We start from the raw sequence: 18,005 nt of genomic DNA on the forward strand, positions 1-18,005 counted from the left end.
GTAATATCAAAAGTCAAATAATGGTAATATAGCTTTGCTTCTAAGTTTGGCTTCAACATTCTGTAGTAAAGCAGCCCTTATGCTTATGATCATGACTGTGAAATCATGTGACACAGCTTATAATCTGGTAAGTACTGGTATTTTTTTTCTTACTGATGCATTTTTATCTTTTTATTATGTATTTTTTTGCACATTTTAATATTAGCTAACTTTTGAGTACTATTTTTAGTGGAAAGGCAGCATATTAATTTAATTTAATTTAATTTAACATGTAAAATACCGTTATGCCTCAGCCCACTGATTTCAATCAGTGTACGTATTCAATGCCAGCCTGCTCATGCTGGTTAGGGATAATGAGAATTGGTCCAACACATGGGGATGACACTAGAATGTATGTGGTCCTGGACATTTCATTCATGAAGAATAATTGCAATTAATATGAATGGAATTTTACAAATATATTCATGCAAGACGCACTGATAATGTAACATGTGAAATCCAGAGTCCAATAGGGGACATCGAACTGCAAGTATGGATGTGCATCTGACATTTCTGTCTCACCTATTACGTCATTATGTTCTTCTTGTGAATATGGGCAGATACAAAACTGAATACTGCCTCTGCGAAACAAATCTGTGAGATGTAACCCCCAGAACAAATATGATATGGATTGCTCTCTCTATACTTTAGCAACAATGATCGTCTGTTGGTGAAGAAAAATGATGTTTCTTTTTTGTCCACCTGGAACAATTTGGCCAAGGGACTTCTCAGAGGGACTCATTAGCATCTCTCACCTGTATCAGGAAGGAGGGGTAGACAATAAATAAGCCCTTGGGGATCCATTAAATTAAATCCAATAAATACAGAAAGTACTAAAAAGAAATTCACAAGCAAGGTTTCTCTATACAGAGCCTGGAGGAAAACAAACTGGTTACAAACTAGATTGACATTTAATCGTTTAATGTGAATGCATTTTTATTTATTTAATACACTGCTCTGGCAAAAGGGCAGTTACCAATGCTGTAACAAATCTTGTGTGAGATTCAATCAGCATTATCTGAACTGTTTTACAAACACAACTTTGTACAAATACATTTTCAGTTAACCGAAGGTAGGGAACAAAAGGAAATACAAACTTAGAACTCATGCTACATCTGGTTGTACTTATTCTACTGTATTTGAAATTGTTCATATCTTGAGAAACTCAAGATACCATATGATACAAATTTTGTATATTTTAAGCATCTGTGAACAAACATTCTGATTAATGGAATTAAATCTCGTATCTTCAGTCACAGGAGTTGGAAACGTTCTTGTGGCCAAAGTACCATCAAACACTAGCAGTGAATTATTTTAGGTGCTGGATCTCATTGGTTTGGCATATACAGGTTGCAGAAGATGGTGAGTCAGAAGCAAAAACAGGCATCCCAGGAAAACCACACTTAAAATGGAGACCAGGATGAAACGGCCAATGAAGAAGGTGTCTACAATCTGGGAATATAACACAGTAAGTTACAACTGTGGCAGAAGACCTCTTCAGCATTAGATGTCATTCAATTGAAAGAATGCTACTTCTTGCACCAGTTTTGGCACATGCTAAGGCTCCCCTACATATTTTCTTGTCACCTGAGATGAGTTGCTTGGTGGCTGAGAGCACGGCTGTTTCATTTGTGGCACCCCGCTTCCAGAATCACCTCTTTAGGGAGGCTCACTTGATATTATTGCTCGAGCTTTTCTGTGCTGGTTGGATTTTATCCTCCCAGACTTTTAACAGCTAGTCTTTTTTTAAAAAAAATATTATAGGGTGAGATTATTTTGCTACATTGCTTTGATTTTGTATTATTTTTCAAACTAAAATACTGACTAAAACACAACTGGAATACAGTATATAATCAGGCAGAACAGACAAAATGTTCGAAGACCCATCGGTCCTGCAGTCTCTTCTCACTGTGGCCGATCATATCCCACTGGGAACCCACAAGCAGGACATCTTGCTTGAGTCTCCCAGTGACTTTTTGCTCGCTTCCTAACACTAAATTCAGTCTCATAAGTTTTGGGGAGGGTTATGTTGCTAACAGATGGAATTTGGAGTTCTTTTACATAATTTTTTTCCAACGTTTGGTTGGGTTGGAAAGAAAAAAGAACAAATGAACAAAGAATGAATAAACACACTGAGGAAACATCCAAGGTGAAAATAGTTTCAGACTCCAATACAGGTACATGTTTGTGCTCTGGCTACCCTTAACTGCACCTTGCCTGCGTGGGTCACTCAGAGCTCTGACAGTAAATGTGGACAATCTGTCCTAAAAATGCAGAGGTACTGTATTTACAAGCCAGAGCAGAGGGAATAAAAGGAATTAAAACTTTTGTCTGCACACAAAAGAACCCTCCTCCCCCAATATGAAGAGTACGGAATAAGATCCAGTTTTCCTTACCCCTGCAATGACAGAAGCAATACAAAATCATCTTTCCAGCTCCTGGGCCTCCATGGCCCACTGTGTTTACAGTGAAGGCAAGTTTCACAAAACAAGATTAATGCAAGTTTGACCTCTTCCTGGCTACAGGACAAACCTCCCATGGGTGATATGTTTGCTCATCCAACAAGCTTTACTTTTTAATTAGCCAATTAGCAGATTTTGGGTGCTGAAAGCTCTGTGCAGGCATTGTTGATATTCTATTGTGCTTAACCTCTTACTAAGGTTAACTCTAAAGATCCCCTGAATGAACTCTTCTGTAGTACTGTACTGCCCTGTCTCTCAAGCCCACATAGCCTGCAATTCTGCTGCCCAGTTTCCACTGCTACTCCTAATTCTGAAAACCAAGGAGATGTATGAAGGGTAAAATAATTCTTGTTTCTAACTGAACCAGAGGTTCCACCTGTGGTCTGTCTTGAACTTCATCTAGCAGTCAATAGCGATTGGCCAGTCTCCAATATCAAAAATGGGTGAGACTGGATGAGTGTTTATTCTGAATATATAACAGGATTAGACCTAGGAAACATGGAACAATCTAAACAAAACAAACAAACAAAAAACACACAGAACTTTTACAGATGCTTTCCCTTCAGAAATGATATCTACCTCCCTTGTGGTGAAGGGCAGCATTGGCAGTCCTATAAACTGAGGCTAAAAAGGGATAAAAAGCCCTTCAGAAGAAAGCTCCGGCTAAGACAATCCTGTGTGTTGCTCAAGGATGTTGATGGCAGAGCTGTGCAGGAGGGTGGTCAAGGAAGGAGCACGACAGGAAGCTCCATCATCAAGGAGACAAGGACCAAAGGGCTTCAGAATGAATACAGAATTTAAATAATTAGGTCTGAGAAATCTCCGGGAAGGAGGAATCAATTTCCTCTGAAGTTGATCTGACAGAGCGACACACAGCTCTTAATAGAAATTCAGCTGCTTTGGAGGGTTAATCTAGCAGCAGGTAAAAGCCGAGAGGAACGTTTGATTATTGGTGAAATCTGCTGGAAGCATCAGCTGTACTACTAAAAGTGTGATTCATTGGAAACAGGTAGGACTATACTTGCCCCTAAAGAAAGGGATTGGGGGTGGGTGGGGAACAGTGTGCTCTAATAAGGTAAAAGCACCGGCCAAGGGTCTGCACCTAGAGAAATAAAAACAGTTCCCAAGATTAAAGAAGACAAGTTGTGTTCATCACAATTAAAGTTCACATCTTTACGGCCAACTAATTGCAGAGCATTCTTTGCAAAAGATGCTGGGTCTTATTTCTACATAAAAAATAGTTTTAAAAAATCTGAATCTCAGACAGTCAAAAACTTTTCAGGGTGGAAGTTTTTAAAAAAACCAAAAGTAATGTAGAAAAACAGGCTGGGGTTCTTATCTGCTTTTTTTTTTTTAAAGAGAAACTGAGGAATCCTTTGGATCAAAGATTCTGCTTGATGCATGTTGTGTAATAAAGCATCATTTTCCTATTTAATTGTAGGATTAGGTATCGGAGACTATGAGAGGCAGAAAAGTTATTAGGTGAAGAGGCAGGTAAGCGAGAGTCCCATAAAAGGAATAGCATTGGCTTAAGATTTCCCACCACGGAGAACGGTGAAAAAACGGTGAAAAATAGTTTTCAGATTACACAGGGTTATTAGTGGTTATAAAAAGCTATGAAAAGAGGCATTCATTAAGAATTTTTTTGTGATATTTGGTGAAAACAATACTAGCAGAACTTGCTGCAAATTACAGCAAAGACTGCTGGCTTTAAAAGAAGTTAAAACAAACCCACACTGGATCTCTCCAATAATAAATATTAGCCATGATGGCTAAATGAAATCTTTATGTTCAGAGGCAATATTCAATTGAGTTGAATATTGTCAATTGTTGGCAAGCAAAGCTAACACAAGTCTTTGCTTTCATATCCTTTGAATATGCTGCCTAGGGTCATTTAATTAGTCTTTATGGGAGACAACGTACTGGATAAAATGGTGTTTTGGGTTAATTATGACTTTCCTTACAAACAGTGGAATAAAACAGTTGTATGAAAAGCTAAACAGGACAAGTCAAACACAAGCTGGTTTAGACATTTATACATTTTTTTTCTTTAAGGGGAAGGAGCAAGTACTTAGTCATTTTTATGTTTGCTGATGGATTGATTTCTAGAAATAATGTGATCTTGGTTTGATATAGAATAAGGGATTGATTACGGAAATTGCTATATATTCTTGTTGAAAGTTGGAAGTCACTTTTTATGTCATTTTTTTCTTATGTTTCTTTTTTAGTTTTTTTTCTTTTTGTAGTTTTTATCTTTGCTTTAAACTTAATAAAATTCTTATTAAAAAACACAGGGAAGAAACACTGGCTGGTTTCAAATAAGCACTATATTTTAATGTAGTCTGTTTGGCTTTGGTTTAGCATGGTGTGTAAACCCAGCTATTCTAATTTACAAACAGTTCTTTATGCTTGGCACAATGTGCAAACCCCGAGCACTGCAACTTGTTAAGCAAACCATGGCTGATCATGATGTGCACCACTGTATTTCACTTTTTAGTGCGCTATCAGTGGTTCAGAATATTAGGACAAAACAGGACACTGGAAAATCAGTATTTCAAATGACCACACCAGAAGTGCTGATGACCCCCACCAGAAGTGCATTTAATTATCCCTATTTATCGAATCAAATATATGTGCAAGTCCATATTAACAAAAAAGTACAAGGTTAGGTGTTATTAGTCTGTCCCACACCAGGATTATAAGCGGAAAGAACAGAATTTCAGCGACAGGAAGCAGGAAATTCTATGAATCCAAATCTTAGCTTCAGAATACAAATGTAATTGTTTGGCACTACTGAAGAATCTTTTCATCAAAACAAGAAAAGAGCTGGAGCAGAAATGAGACAATTTCTCCAAGAGTTTAACAAGCAGTTATAACTGAAGTTTCCTTTTAAGGTGCAAAAGATTCCTAGAAAAGCAAGGCATTTTCTGTATCTAACAGGGGAAAAAAATAACCCAACATGGAATAACCCAACATGGAAGCCCATTCCCTTTGCAAACAAACCTCAGTGTAAAAGCATTTCCTCTCACAGGGCTGCTTAAGGTACCTAATTTGGTGAGTAATTTAAGTATTCCTTTTGAGATTTCTCTTTCCAGCTTAAACACTTTATTTTTATAGCTGATTTTTTTCCATATCTAGGGGTAAAGACCATCTAGTTTCAGTAAGAAACATTAAAAAAAAAAACTCCAGTCCCAGTCTTAGAACAGCAACAACAAAACTTCAGTCTGGAATTAGATGTCTCCAATATCCAACAGAATAAAAGAACCTTAATTTAGCCTAGTATTGTTTCCTGTTCAGGCGGTGGCTCACCAAGTATTTTCTATCACCTCTTAGCCCAATCTTTTCTCCTCATTGTACCTGAAGTTGCCAAATACCTTTTACCTCAGAATGAAAAACCTAGGGTGCCAGAACCCCTTCAAAAGTTACCACTACATTTTGTAATTTTTAATGTGTTAGAGGGAAATTATTATTAAATACTTGTCAGGTAATCTTATTAAATAAATTTGTTCATATTAAAGTTACATTAAGTTCAGATTTTGCTCTGACCCCAAGCATACTGAGTCTGTATCAATCCACTGCATGTATCTCAGAGTTGGTGGTATGCAGGGCAACAATATGCTGACTTGCAAGGTAGCCTCTAGATTAGAGACACAGTTTATATAGAACAGTGCTTGGGCAAAACTAAGCTTCGGAATACTGTCCAAAATGTGCCAAAACTGACTGGTATTCTCCTTAAAGGAATGCTGAATCTGGCCTGGATGCAATTAAAGCTAGTAACCCAGTCTACACCCTACCTTTCTTGAACTCCTTGTCCATTCATCATGGCTTTGGTCAGCCAAAACTTTCACATGATGTCATGATCAATGAATGAGGTCAATATCAATGTGTCCATCCAGTGATGAATGATCAGTGTACGGAAGACTGTGGCTTCAAAAATGAGGAATAAATGGTAAGCAGTATGAATTAATGAATGGAATGAAAGAGAAAACCACTCTGCATCTGTGAAACTGAGAAAAGGGAAGAATGTAATAGATCTGAATGAAGGGGTCTGATCTTATGGAGTGGAATTGATGGTTACAAGCAGTGAAGGTACAGGTTTAATTAAGAATGAAAGAACTAAAAGATATGTCAGAAACTACAAACTGATATATTCTGGGTTGTTGTGGTGTCTACGAAGGTAATAATTTTAGGAAGGCCTTGAAGACATGGCTGTGCCACCAGGCTTGGGTGTCTGGTGGTAGCGGCAAGCCTCTCTAATGGTTATACTGAATTGGATGTACCTGCTGACTGTGATTATGTTTTGTGTTTAATTGGGTTTTTAATAGTGGTTTTAGTATGGTTGTATGTTTGTTGTTTTTATTTATATTTTTTTATTGTTCTTGCTGTTGTTTTTAATTGTTGTGAGCCACCCAGAGTCACATATGTGAGATGGGCAGCTATACAAATTGAATGAATGAATGAATGAACGAGAATCCATAGTTTGGTGACAGATGCATAATACACTTAAGTGACTGGTAATGATGGAAGAACCAGAGCTGAGTTGTGGAACAAAAGATGCAACAATTTGAATAAATACAATCAAGGGGCATACTAAAGATGGAAAAATGGATAGATACATTAGGGTCAAGAATGAACAGAGGCTACACGAATATGAACTGAATACAAAGGTAAGTAACCAGCATGAAAGAAAAATGTAGACATGGTTGGATCATATGGATGTGTACTTAGATGTGTGCTTCACCAACAAACTACAATCCATCCAACCCATACTGCAGATAGAACCTTCTACGAGCAAAAATGTGAACTGAACTCTTCCCCATTCTCCACATATTTCCTGGCTATTTGGACTATCAAAAGTTCTCATTACCCAAAAAAGAAATCCGTACAGATAAACTGGGAGAAAACAAAATAATGGAAGCAAACGAATGCAAGAGTAATAGGAGGTGGGACATTCTGACGTGCACTGCAAACTGAGCCTCTGACTAATCTCAGCCAAACCACAGTACCCCTGATACAGCTTGATTTTTTCCTGCTATGTATCATTATATCAAACATAATCTGTTATCTTTTTAAAAATATATCCTGAAGAACATTAACATTGTTACACTTCCTATAAAATATTGCCTGAATGCATTTTGTTTGTGGTATATTTATTTCCATTTACAAATCTTGGTAATTACAACTCTTACAATGGTACTGTAATCTTGCTTGATTCTCAACTATGTTCACACAAAAGGAATCCATCATTACTGCTTGGCAAATGTACATCTTCGAGAGAGATCCTTCAAATACAGCTACATATAAAGTAGGATGTTATATGTGGAGACAAGCTGGATCAAATTTCAGACTCATAAACCACCAGCCAGTATAGGATGTTCATACCCTGTTTCAACATGCCTCATTCCCTTTTTGATTTCTTTGGGTAAGAAATAGCAGCTTTTTAGATGCAAAAGTTGCTTGACAAGTCACTGTAACCGATGGGAATCCTCTACTGCTGGCCTCTGACCACCAAAATAGTTTGGGTTTAGAGAACAGGAATTCAGATATCTATACCAGACAATTTGATCTTTTAGTTAAACTCTAAAAATATCCTTCATGTGGAGTCCTTGGTGCTCTCTGAGCCTTGTTGTTTTCTTGCAGACCTTTCATTGCCAGACTAGGCAACATCTTCAGTGCGAACAGGGAGATGAATGAATGAAACGTCTGCAAGAAAACAACAAGGCTCAGAGAGCACCAAGGACTCCACAGTTCAACCCTGAGCCACAAATATTCGCTTTGATTAATATCCTTCATTTTTAATGTCTGATCAGACCTCTTTATTTTCGGGTGAGCAAAAGAAACAACTTTCAAGTACTTCTGATTTCGCTCAAACAACTCATTATGATTCGCTACTTCATTTTCCTTCTTTACCCCCAGATAACTTGCTCCAAACTAGCATCCAGCCAACCTTGCTCTCTTAGCCTGCTATAAGTTCATCTTGAATCCAAAGTATTCGCCTCTCTTAGCCTGAGTCTTTGATATCCAACCGTCAAGCCCAGCCCAGAGCTTCTCATCGCTCTCGGCAGCACTAGCATTCTAACCCTTGTTCTTCCTTTCATCACCTCCAGCAAAGCCTCTCTTGTTCTGACAGCAGTTGAGAAACAGGCAATTAACTCTCTGCTTGGGGTGATGTATTTCATTGAGACTCTACTTAGTCCATGTGCTCCATCAGCTCAAAAACTGTGTTTGTCTTGGTTTCATCAACAGCTGAGACATAACACGTTGATACCACGTGCAAGGTTTTCGGATACTTTTACCTTAATTTCTGTAGCTGGCGCTGGAAACTTGCTGGCGCGAGGAAAAAGCAACAAGGTTAAAGTGATGATCACAGCAGCAAAGAAAACCAGAATGACTGAAAACCTAGAGAAATAGAAAGTTATTGCAAAAATCACCACAGGATTTGAATACCAGCATTACTTACTTGGTATATAACCTACATTCGTCATTGTTCATAAGCTAGAAATTAGATATACATCTTTACATCTTGTAATTAAAAAGGAAAGAAAGTAAATTCTGGGGTTCCCATCTTCTCCTCTACCAGCCATGTCATAACATCTTCTGTGGACCCTAGAACTACATTAGTAAGCAGAACGAGGGCCATCAGGTCCAGAAAGGGAAACGGAAGAAGCCATGGAAAGTGCCTGGCATCAGGTTATAAACGGATAACCTCACACACAATATATAAAATCAAAAATGTATTTATTATACTTCTAATCAGCCCAGTTACCGAAATTCTCCAAATGAATTACAATGTCACCATTTCCAACTATTTGTTAGCAAATTAAGGGCCTAGTCATATCACAAAGATTTTAAAGACTACAACCTAATGGTAAAATTTACAGGAAGAAGTGCAATTATTCCAGTGAAGATGCTCTGAATTGATTTGGGGAGGATTTGTCTCCTCTCTGCAGAAATATTAACAGAGAAACAACAAGGCTGTAAAAAAAAAAATTTATTTATTTAGAAATCTGCATCCCTTTGATAACACTTCTCTTTTAAAAAAGGAATTCCAAAAAGTTGTCTAATAATAATTTATGGCATACCATTAGAAGCTAGAAAATGAATTTACATGTCTTATTATATTAAGTTCAAGATATCTGATTGTCAATTTTCATTTCATGCAACTTTTCAGAGTACCCTTTAACAATATTCTCTCCTGCAAAAATCATATACTCATACAAACACAGTATTTTTGAAAACAAAGTACAAAACATTTCACAAAAGTTTCTTATGCTTTCATCCCATCCCTTTCATCCCTTAACAGGCAAACACTACTAAAGGGGTATATATTAAACTTCTGATTAAAAAAAGGAACACCATGGTTCTTTAAAGTTTAGTAGTCACCTTCAGGCATTACAAGAAGTGGTTAATTCAACCACTTCCTAGCCTTGTACGTCGTGAGATACTTACAACAACAGTAAACAGCTCTAGTTTGGCTGTTACTGTAGTGCTAAATATGCATGACCAATGCGAGAACGCTCCACTCACTTGAGAAAAAACTGACCCATTATTAAGCAACCACTAATTACAGGCTGCACACTCTCACTGGAATAGCCTCTCCAGATACTCACAGAACAGTTCACTAGCAAGTCAGAATGAGGGGGGAAACGCTAGCGCAGGATGCTACATAGCTACAGCACAGAGTGAAGATGTTTGAAATTGTGCAAAAGCTTTCCTACTTCAAAGAAAGCTTGAAATGTGACAGCAATACAAAGAAACAATGCCAAACATGATTAAGAAAATGCACAGAGGACAACATGAGCATTAATGAGAATCAGCAGGTGCAAAAGCAAGAGAGGAATGATTCTGTTGAAAGGATTAAATCACCTCTGTACCCAGGTCAGCAGGTCAATAGTCAACATGGTCAAGCTGGAGCATTCTGCTTAGGGTTGGACCAGAGACCTGCACAGCGAGGCGGGCTACATAAAATCTCCTTGTTAGAGCCAGACTGTTATACACCACAGCACTTTGCTGCGGCAAACTCAAGAGCATGGAAATATGCTCAACAGTGGAAAGAAATAGAACTTGGTGAACGAGCAGGAGAAGAAATGCTGGGGAAGCTTCCTGGAGACTGGATCATGCTCTGCATATCTAAGAGCTACTGCCCTGACAGGTAAACATACTCAGGGATAAACATTTGGAAGCTGATATAGCTAACACCCCAGAGAGTTAAATGATCTAATAAAAAACATAACCTTACCGCAGCTTGGGTTACCAGCGTTCATCACCATGAAAGTCTCTCTTTGTTAACACTTATCTCCTTTTTATTAGATAAGTGTTAGGATAGGAGAGTTGTTGTATACGAAATGGGCGGCAGAGAAATTTGACAAATAAATAAATAAAATAAATAATTCCGGTAAGAATCTGCAGCAGCAGGTCACCCAGCATCTGCATGAAAATCTCCTCTGGAGTAGGACTGCTTTCTCAAGATTTGCCTAAAATCCATATGAGGCGTAGCTTCCCCTCCATTTATCTTGCCAGTACTAGAGATCTTACCTAGCAAGTCCAGAAGCTCTAGATAACAAAATGCACAGCAGTAAAGCCAAGACCCACACCAGGGCCAAGATGAACACTCCAGGCCCCACTCCAAGTACTGTACCGGTCATCTTTTTTTCTGAAAAGTAAAGAAAAAGCAAAGGGAGCTTCTGTAAACCTGTTATTATTATTAAATATATTTAAATTGTTTGTGATAAAAAACCTCAAAGACATTTACGAAATATAAAAATACACATAAAAATTAAAAACAGTAAATAATACACACACACTTACTCTCTAAAAAGGAGGGGAAAAGGAAAACAAAGGCAGAGCCAACCCCCCTCCTCCTTTTATCTGATACTTTTGATACAGAAAAGGTCTGGTAGAGAGATAATACCCTCTCTCTCTCAGATCTGGGATGCAACGTCTGCAAAGCCATGATTCTTCAATAAGACACAGTGGCCACGATTTGTTACTTTAGGGCTATTCAATGAAAATTATTAGAAAATTAATTTAGGAAAATCTCTGCTACACATAGGATAATGCCCTCTGCTTGGACGTCCTTAAACCATAATTAGCTTAATTCATTCAAGAGGATAGACCAGTCAATTCCTCTATGAGAAAAGAACCTCCGTTATCAGAGGCAGAATGCTAGGGCGGGGTTAAGAGCAATGAAGGAAGATGGCTGCGTTTATGCTCTTCTACCGGGTTTCATAGATACATTTGTCTGGCCACTACATTAGAAGAATGTGCTGGGCAGGAATAGACTTTTGATTGAATCCAGTTGGATTCTTACATTTTTCTCAGTGCCAAATTTGTAACACAGGAATAATTTGGACCTACCTGTTAAACAGTCTTGCAGCTTCTTTTTCGGTCTGCATCAGAACCCCTCCGCTTTCAAAGCTGCATGGCAACCTTGGTGGGAAACAAACCAATAGATGCCACTCTTCCGTGTTGCTTCATTTACTTATGTGCTGTGCTACTATTCCCCTTTCTCCAGGAAGCACTAGGTAACATAGATGGTTCACATGCCTGCATAAAGTTCTCCCAGGCATTGTAAAATAGGTTAATCAGAAAGTTAGTAACACCATGGTTGAAAGGGTGGGAAGAAAAGGTGAAGCAGAACTATCAGATCTGGGCTGCAAAAATCCAGTAATCATTAGATGGCAGCAAAGAGAACATGTGGACTTTTGCGGCCCAAATCTGATAGTCCAGGCGAAAGAGAAGCTCAGTGTTGTATTCTCACAACCCTTCTTCCGCTGTTAACTTATGAATCATTCTCAAATGAATTTGCACAGTACACTGTATGGTTAAGACTAAACAACGGCTGGATTCACACAGTATGTTGCACTTAACCTGGTGTATCCGACTCTGTATGTTTTAAATCAGTGTTTCTCGATCTGCCCAAAAGGCATTCAGTAGTTTAGGGCACTGAAACTTTAATCGAGTCTTTCAAACTTAACCATAAGTGATAAATGTAATAAAGAAATGGCTGTCTGCATATAAATAATATATAATGAATTATATCTATCTATCTAATATAAGAAGTGGCACTTTTGTTTCTCCCGGGTTCTTTAACAAACTGATGGACAGGACTCTAACGGAAAAAACTGAGAACTGTTTCAGACTACAACTCCCATAAGCCCCAACCAACACGGCCAACATCCAAGAACTAAGGGACTTGTGGCTTAAATCATTGATAGGGCACTTCATTGTCTCTTCCTGCTTTTCACCCTGGCACGAAAGGGAAAATACTTCAATTCTCCCTCTCGTCCCCTCCCCAAACCAGTCAAAGTGGCCTTCACAGTATAAACAGGATTAAAAGGTTAAAGGAATAATTACTGTAATTCTAGCAGGGAGATGCCATCATGGTCAAAGCTTCCCCGGTGGAATTCCTGCCTGCTCTAAGGCAGACTAAAAACATCCCCCCAAGAGTGCCTCTTCTGGGGGGAGATGGGCGGTGGCAAAATTTGAAAAATAAGTAAATAAAATAAATAAAATGTTTACTAAGGATCGAACCACGAGACAGAAATAAAAACAAGAACGAGAAAAGGCCGTCCACGCGTGGCCGGACCTACCCCAAAACTCCTTTCCCTTCGCAAGCATGCAATGCTTAACCAATCCCGGGAAAGCTTTGAAGGCGATATCTCTCGGGAGAGCCAATAAACATTGGCCTTGCTCCTTCACTCTTGGATCGGATTGGCGGTCGCTCGGGGCAACCCGCAGCCTCGCTGAGAGACGAATGCGCCTCCTCGTCGCGAATGTGCCTGCGGATTGGTTCAGAGGAGGCTCCTCTACACCAATCGCCTTTGCCTGCTTGGAGTGTCGTCATGGTCCCTTTTCCCACTATAACTGGGACGCTGCTGTTTTGAGGTTCTGTGCTGGGGAAGCTCTTTGCTTGGTTTCTATCGTGGGGCAACGTGAAAGGGTCTCCCCAACTCCCTCTCTTTCTCTCTCTTTAATCAGAAAAGTTACTCATAGACTTATGTCCTTCCCTTTTGCCCACCAAATTAAAGAAACAGAACAAGCACAATTTAATGGAACTGAAATATGTGCAGTTTTTAACGTGCTAACTGTTAAGCACTCAGGATTAGGTAAAATAATAAAAAAAGCACCAAGCCTGGCAAGTCAAAATTAAGCACCTGCAGGAACTGTCTGCGGTAACAGTTCTTTCCAATTGATGTAGATACTATCGGTATAATATTTAAGGTGCTTAACAAACCATACGAAAATCAGCAACATGAATAGGTGGTAGCATCTAGCCAAACTGGCTTATCTTGGAAAAAGTCTCTCCTTTTAATCAATTATCTTTTTCCAACCCACTTTGCTAAGAACTTGTGTCTATGTGTTAAAAACGTTATAAGAGGAAAACATCTCATGCTTGTTGTGCTTGCTTATTTTCAACATTAGGGGAACATCTAAAATAGAAATACTTGTAATAACAATTTGAGAAAGTTGCCATCTGTTCTTTCTTTTCCCACTTCAGATTTGTGTAAGGAATTGCTATCCTTCTGGTTTCTTTTAAACTTCATCGGAAGACATTAAATCAGACATGATCATGGCGGTTGCTTGCATTTTGTATGATATAACACCTTCAGCCGAAAAGAAAAAAAAGAATTACCTTTCATCTTCTTGGATTTACTTATCACTTGTCACTATTCATATGGGAAATATGTGCTACCTTTTGGTGCAGAGGGGAACAATAGTGGGAGCCCAATTTGGGGCTTCTTATAGGAACCTGAGACTAGTCATTTGGGATATAGGATGCTGGACCTTTGATATGATCCAGATGAATGCCAGAACCAGAATCAATGACAGCATAGAGATGGAAGGCATGGAACATGGATAGTTGAATCATTAGCATCCATATATTAGCAGCTGCAATCCAAGCTATGATCTGGCAGCAGATGAGCAAAAGAAAACCACTGATTTATTTCATATAGAGAATCTCATGTGGAGCAGAGTGGTAGGTGGCAGTATTGCAACCGAAACTCTCCCCGCGACCTGAGTTTGATCCCAGCAGAAGCTGGATTCTTGGCAAGCTGGCTAAGGTCAACTCAGCCTTCCATCCTTCCTTCCGAGGTCAGTAAAACGAGTACCCAGCTTGCTGGGGAAGGTGACAACTGGGGAAGGCAATGGCAAACCAACCCGCTATAGTCTGCCAAGAAAAGATTGCAAAAGCGGCATCCCCCCCCAGAGGGTCAGACAAGACTCGGTGCTTGCACAGGGGACATTTCACCTTTCACCATTCCATATAGAAAGAACCAGAATGTAGCAATAATCTATTATTTTATGCCTTGATTTCTAAACTGCCCACTAAATACCCTCTGATCCCTGGGCAGGTAAAACTATTAAGAACATACAATAAACCAATGAAAGAGCAGCATTATACAAATAAAAGTAATAACATTTATGACAACAAATCAAGAGATGAAAATTTCAATAAAACCCATATTCAATAAAACCAATAAAACAAATGAACTGCTCTTGAGAGGGCAATCAGAATTCAGGATGCTAATGCTGAAGAGGCCCTTTATTATACTTGTATTCATTTTCCTAGGGTGCTTGGGAAAGGTCCTCAAATGAATATCTTTGAATTTGTTTAGGTAAATACAATATCGGAGGAAATTCTTCAGAAAATCTGACTTAAAACCATTTAGAGTTTTGTCAGTAATACTGAGATGTATGGTAAAACTGAGGAACCCCTTTTCATACCCCAAATCATTAAAGACCCACATTTCTTCTTTCACCCAAATTACAGTAAAGAAGAACACAGAGAAGGAAAAGAATTTGATAAATTTGTAAAAGCGTTTCAGCTATGAAGGGGAACTCACTACATATTCCAGATTAGCAACTTCCTTCCTGAGCGATCACTTAAAAGTGAAATCATTCCACAGATAAACTTTCCCATTAATGCGGCTTTCCTCTTGATTTGGCTGCCAAAATCATTGGAACATAAACTGATAGATCATCATCTCATCTTTAGGGGGTGGGGCTGTAGTTCAAGGGTAGACCATGTTTTTTATACTGTGTGCAGAAATTCATTAGTTCAGCCGTTGCCATTTCTGATTTTATAAACGTCAAGTAGCAGATAATTGGAATGACTGCTGAAGAACCAAGGTGTTGAAATTAAACAGCGAGCTAGGAAGCAAACCGCCCCATCCAGTATATAGCAACCTCCTGGTGCCTTCATTAAATTGCAAAATAAATACTTAATTTATTGTATCTGTTTTTTCCCCCCCATCTTCATGGTCACATTTATATGGTTACATTCTTGGTGTCAAAACTTTAAAAGTTAGTATATATCATTCAAGCATAATGTCAGTAAAGAGAATATCCTGAGCTTAAATATACATCCTGCATACTTAGAGCCTGCCCATGTCTGAAAAGATATGGCACCAAGCCGGGGTGTGGGGTGGGGAGAGGAATGCTGGGAAGAGGAGGAGGAAGAAATGCAAGCAAAATTAATAATGATTATGAGACCCCCATCATTAGGGGGAGTTGCATCTCTTCAAGAGAGATCCTGCACTGAAAATTGGCTGTTGACAGTTCCACTGCAACAGAAAACCTGTGTAAGAGTCTCGCATGTTACTAGTTTCTTTGCAACACAAACAGCTTGGGTAAATGTGTTTCAACTCCAGACTGAGTTGCAGTTTTATTCTCTGAGGTTGTTTCGTTGGGTGATAAAGCACCATCTGAATTTGTTTGTTTTTCCAACATTGCATGAAGCTTTCCAGGGCCTCTCTGATGTACTTGGAAGCCAACTTCTGTTTTACTTTATGTATCATGGTAGGCCATGGCATGTTGCATAAACCACAACAAGCTATGCTTATGATTTAGTGCTATGTGTGAACCTAACCACATAGTTTGTTGAAGATGAATGGCTTAGTGTAAGGTGTGAAGCTAGCCATTTATAATTTATTCAACAAGCTATAGTCAAATAAAACACACCTTAGTTCAAAATCTTAGCCAATTCAACTGGGAGTGGGACTTGTTTGACCTTTGCTGCTGCTGCTGCTGCTTTTTTTTAAAAGATTTTCTATCCTGCCTTCATTATTTTTATAAATAACTCAAAGTGGGGAACATACCTAGTACTCCTTCCTCCTCCTATTTTCCCCACAACAACAACCCTGTGAGGTGAGTTGGGCTGAGAAAGAGTGACTGGCCCAAGGTCACCCAGCTGGCTTTCAGGCCTTGCTTCTTGCTGCAAGTTGAATTTGTATCTAGCATGCACACATGCAGCCCCTATTCTGACAAGACCTCTTCATTGGGCTAAGACTACTAAATGGGATAGAAGACCAGCATATATGTGATGATGATGATGATGATGATGATGATCTGCCATTCTTTCTTTGAGAGAGCCCAACCAGTGTTTGATCATACCCATTCTGTTACCATTAAGTTGCTTCCTCATGTGCCTTCCAACCATTCCCTGAATTTGGTGTTAGTGCGGTGGAGGTGAAGTAGACTCCTTCCAGATCTGTGTAATTCACTTAATCTAAAACTGCCAAATATCCATTTAACCATGAACAATTTATACTCCCTGCTGGGTGGATCTGCCAGTACTTCATAAGAAATGCCCTGAGGGACTGACTGCCTCATAAATGCTACTATTAAGACAGCTTCAAGAATAAGTCTTTACTTTGTGAAAATGAAAGATTATTTTGACCTTTTTCAAATTTACACAGGCAATGAATTTCTCTGTTGGATATATAGTTCTTTTAATTTAAAGATCTATTCCCCAAAATGGAGGATGTCAAGTTTCTGAGTATCAGATCTTGAGTTTTATTGCAGTTTTCTGAACCCCACTCCAACTCTCTTTTATCATCTCCCATTAAAATAAAAACCTTGTTATAACAATTGAATGAGCAACTAAGCTCCCAACTATTCCCACAAATTGTTCCTGCTAATCCATACAGAAATTTGCTTCAGCATTAGTCCTGTTCAGGCTATAGGCTTGCATACAGAACTGAATAGATGAGCAGTGATGAGCCATCCCTAAACTCCCCAAATTGTATTGTGACAACAGATGCAGAGCTAAGGAAGATGATCTTGACAGTGATACTAGCTACATTACCAAAGCGATGAGGACCAGAACATATCCCAAGTCCACAACAAGGAGATAGTGATCATAAGCAGCTCAGACAGACCGCTCCCTAATTCACAGGAGTATAAAAAAGGGGAGAAAGTACAGCACAATCAGACTTACAAGATTCTGTTATTACAACCAATCTCAAGTAGTAAAAGTAGTTTTAGCCTTCCTGTGGAATTGACTGTTTGGTCTGATCTATCTAGTGGGACTGAAAACAGTACACAGAGAGTCATCCATGGGTATCATGTGAATATCCACAGTGTGGAGTCTTTGCAACCATGCAGTGGTTTTCACATTACCCTGGATATATGTGAAGTCTCCCCTACAATCATGCTGTATTCATGGAGAACCAGCTTCTCAGTGGTATCGTCTAGTCAGCGACATCCAACTTACAGTGA

General features: G+C 38.9%; 1 protein-coding gene across 1 annotated transcript; it reads right to left on the reverse strand.

Moving 5' to 3' along the window:
* Nucleotides 1-276: 276 nt before the first annotated feature.
* TMEM218 (transmembrane protein 218) lies at nt 277-12,155 on the reverse strand. The gene is made up of 4 exons (XM_063311205.1): nt 11,859-12,155; nt 11,037-11,154; nt 8,798-8,900; nt 277-1,491 (listed from the first exon to the last, which is right to left on the reverse strand). Exons 2-4 carry the CDS (start codon nt 11,144-11,146, stop codon nt 1,354-1,356), a joined length of 351 nt encoding a protein of 116 aa, XP_063167275.1. The 5' UTR covers nt 11,147-11,154; nt 11,859-12,155; the 3' UTR covers nt 277-1,353.
* Between the last annotated feature and the right edge of the window lie 5,850 nt (nt 12,156-18,005).

This window comes from Candoia aspera, chromosome 9 (genome assembly GCF_035149785.1).
Source record: "Candoia aspera isolate rCanAsp1 chromosome 9, rCanAsp1.hap2, whole genome shotgun sequence".
Classification (NCBI taxonomy): domain Eukaryota; kingdom Metazoa; phylum Chordata; class Lepidosauria; order Squamata; family Boidae; genus Candoia; species Candoia aspera.

What these genes read in the sequence shown, in the direction of transcription:
- TMEM218 (XM_063311205.1), bottom strand. Translation starts at nt 11,146, where the DNA reads ATGACCGGTACAGTACTTGGAGTGGGGCCTGGAGTGTTCATCTTGGCC. An exon ending in AGAGCTTCTGGACTTGCTAG is followed by an intron (nt 8,901 to 11,036) that starts GTAAGATCTCTA and finishes CTATTTCTCTAG; the next exon opens with GTTTTCAGTCATTCTGGTTT. An exon ending in CGCCAGCTACAGAAATTAAG is followed by an intron (nt 1,492 to 8,797) that starts GTAAAAGTATCC and finishes TTATATTCCCAG; the next exon opens with ATTGTAGACACCTTCTTCAT.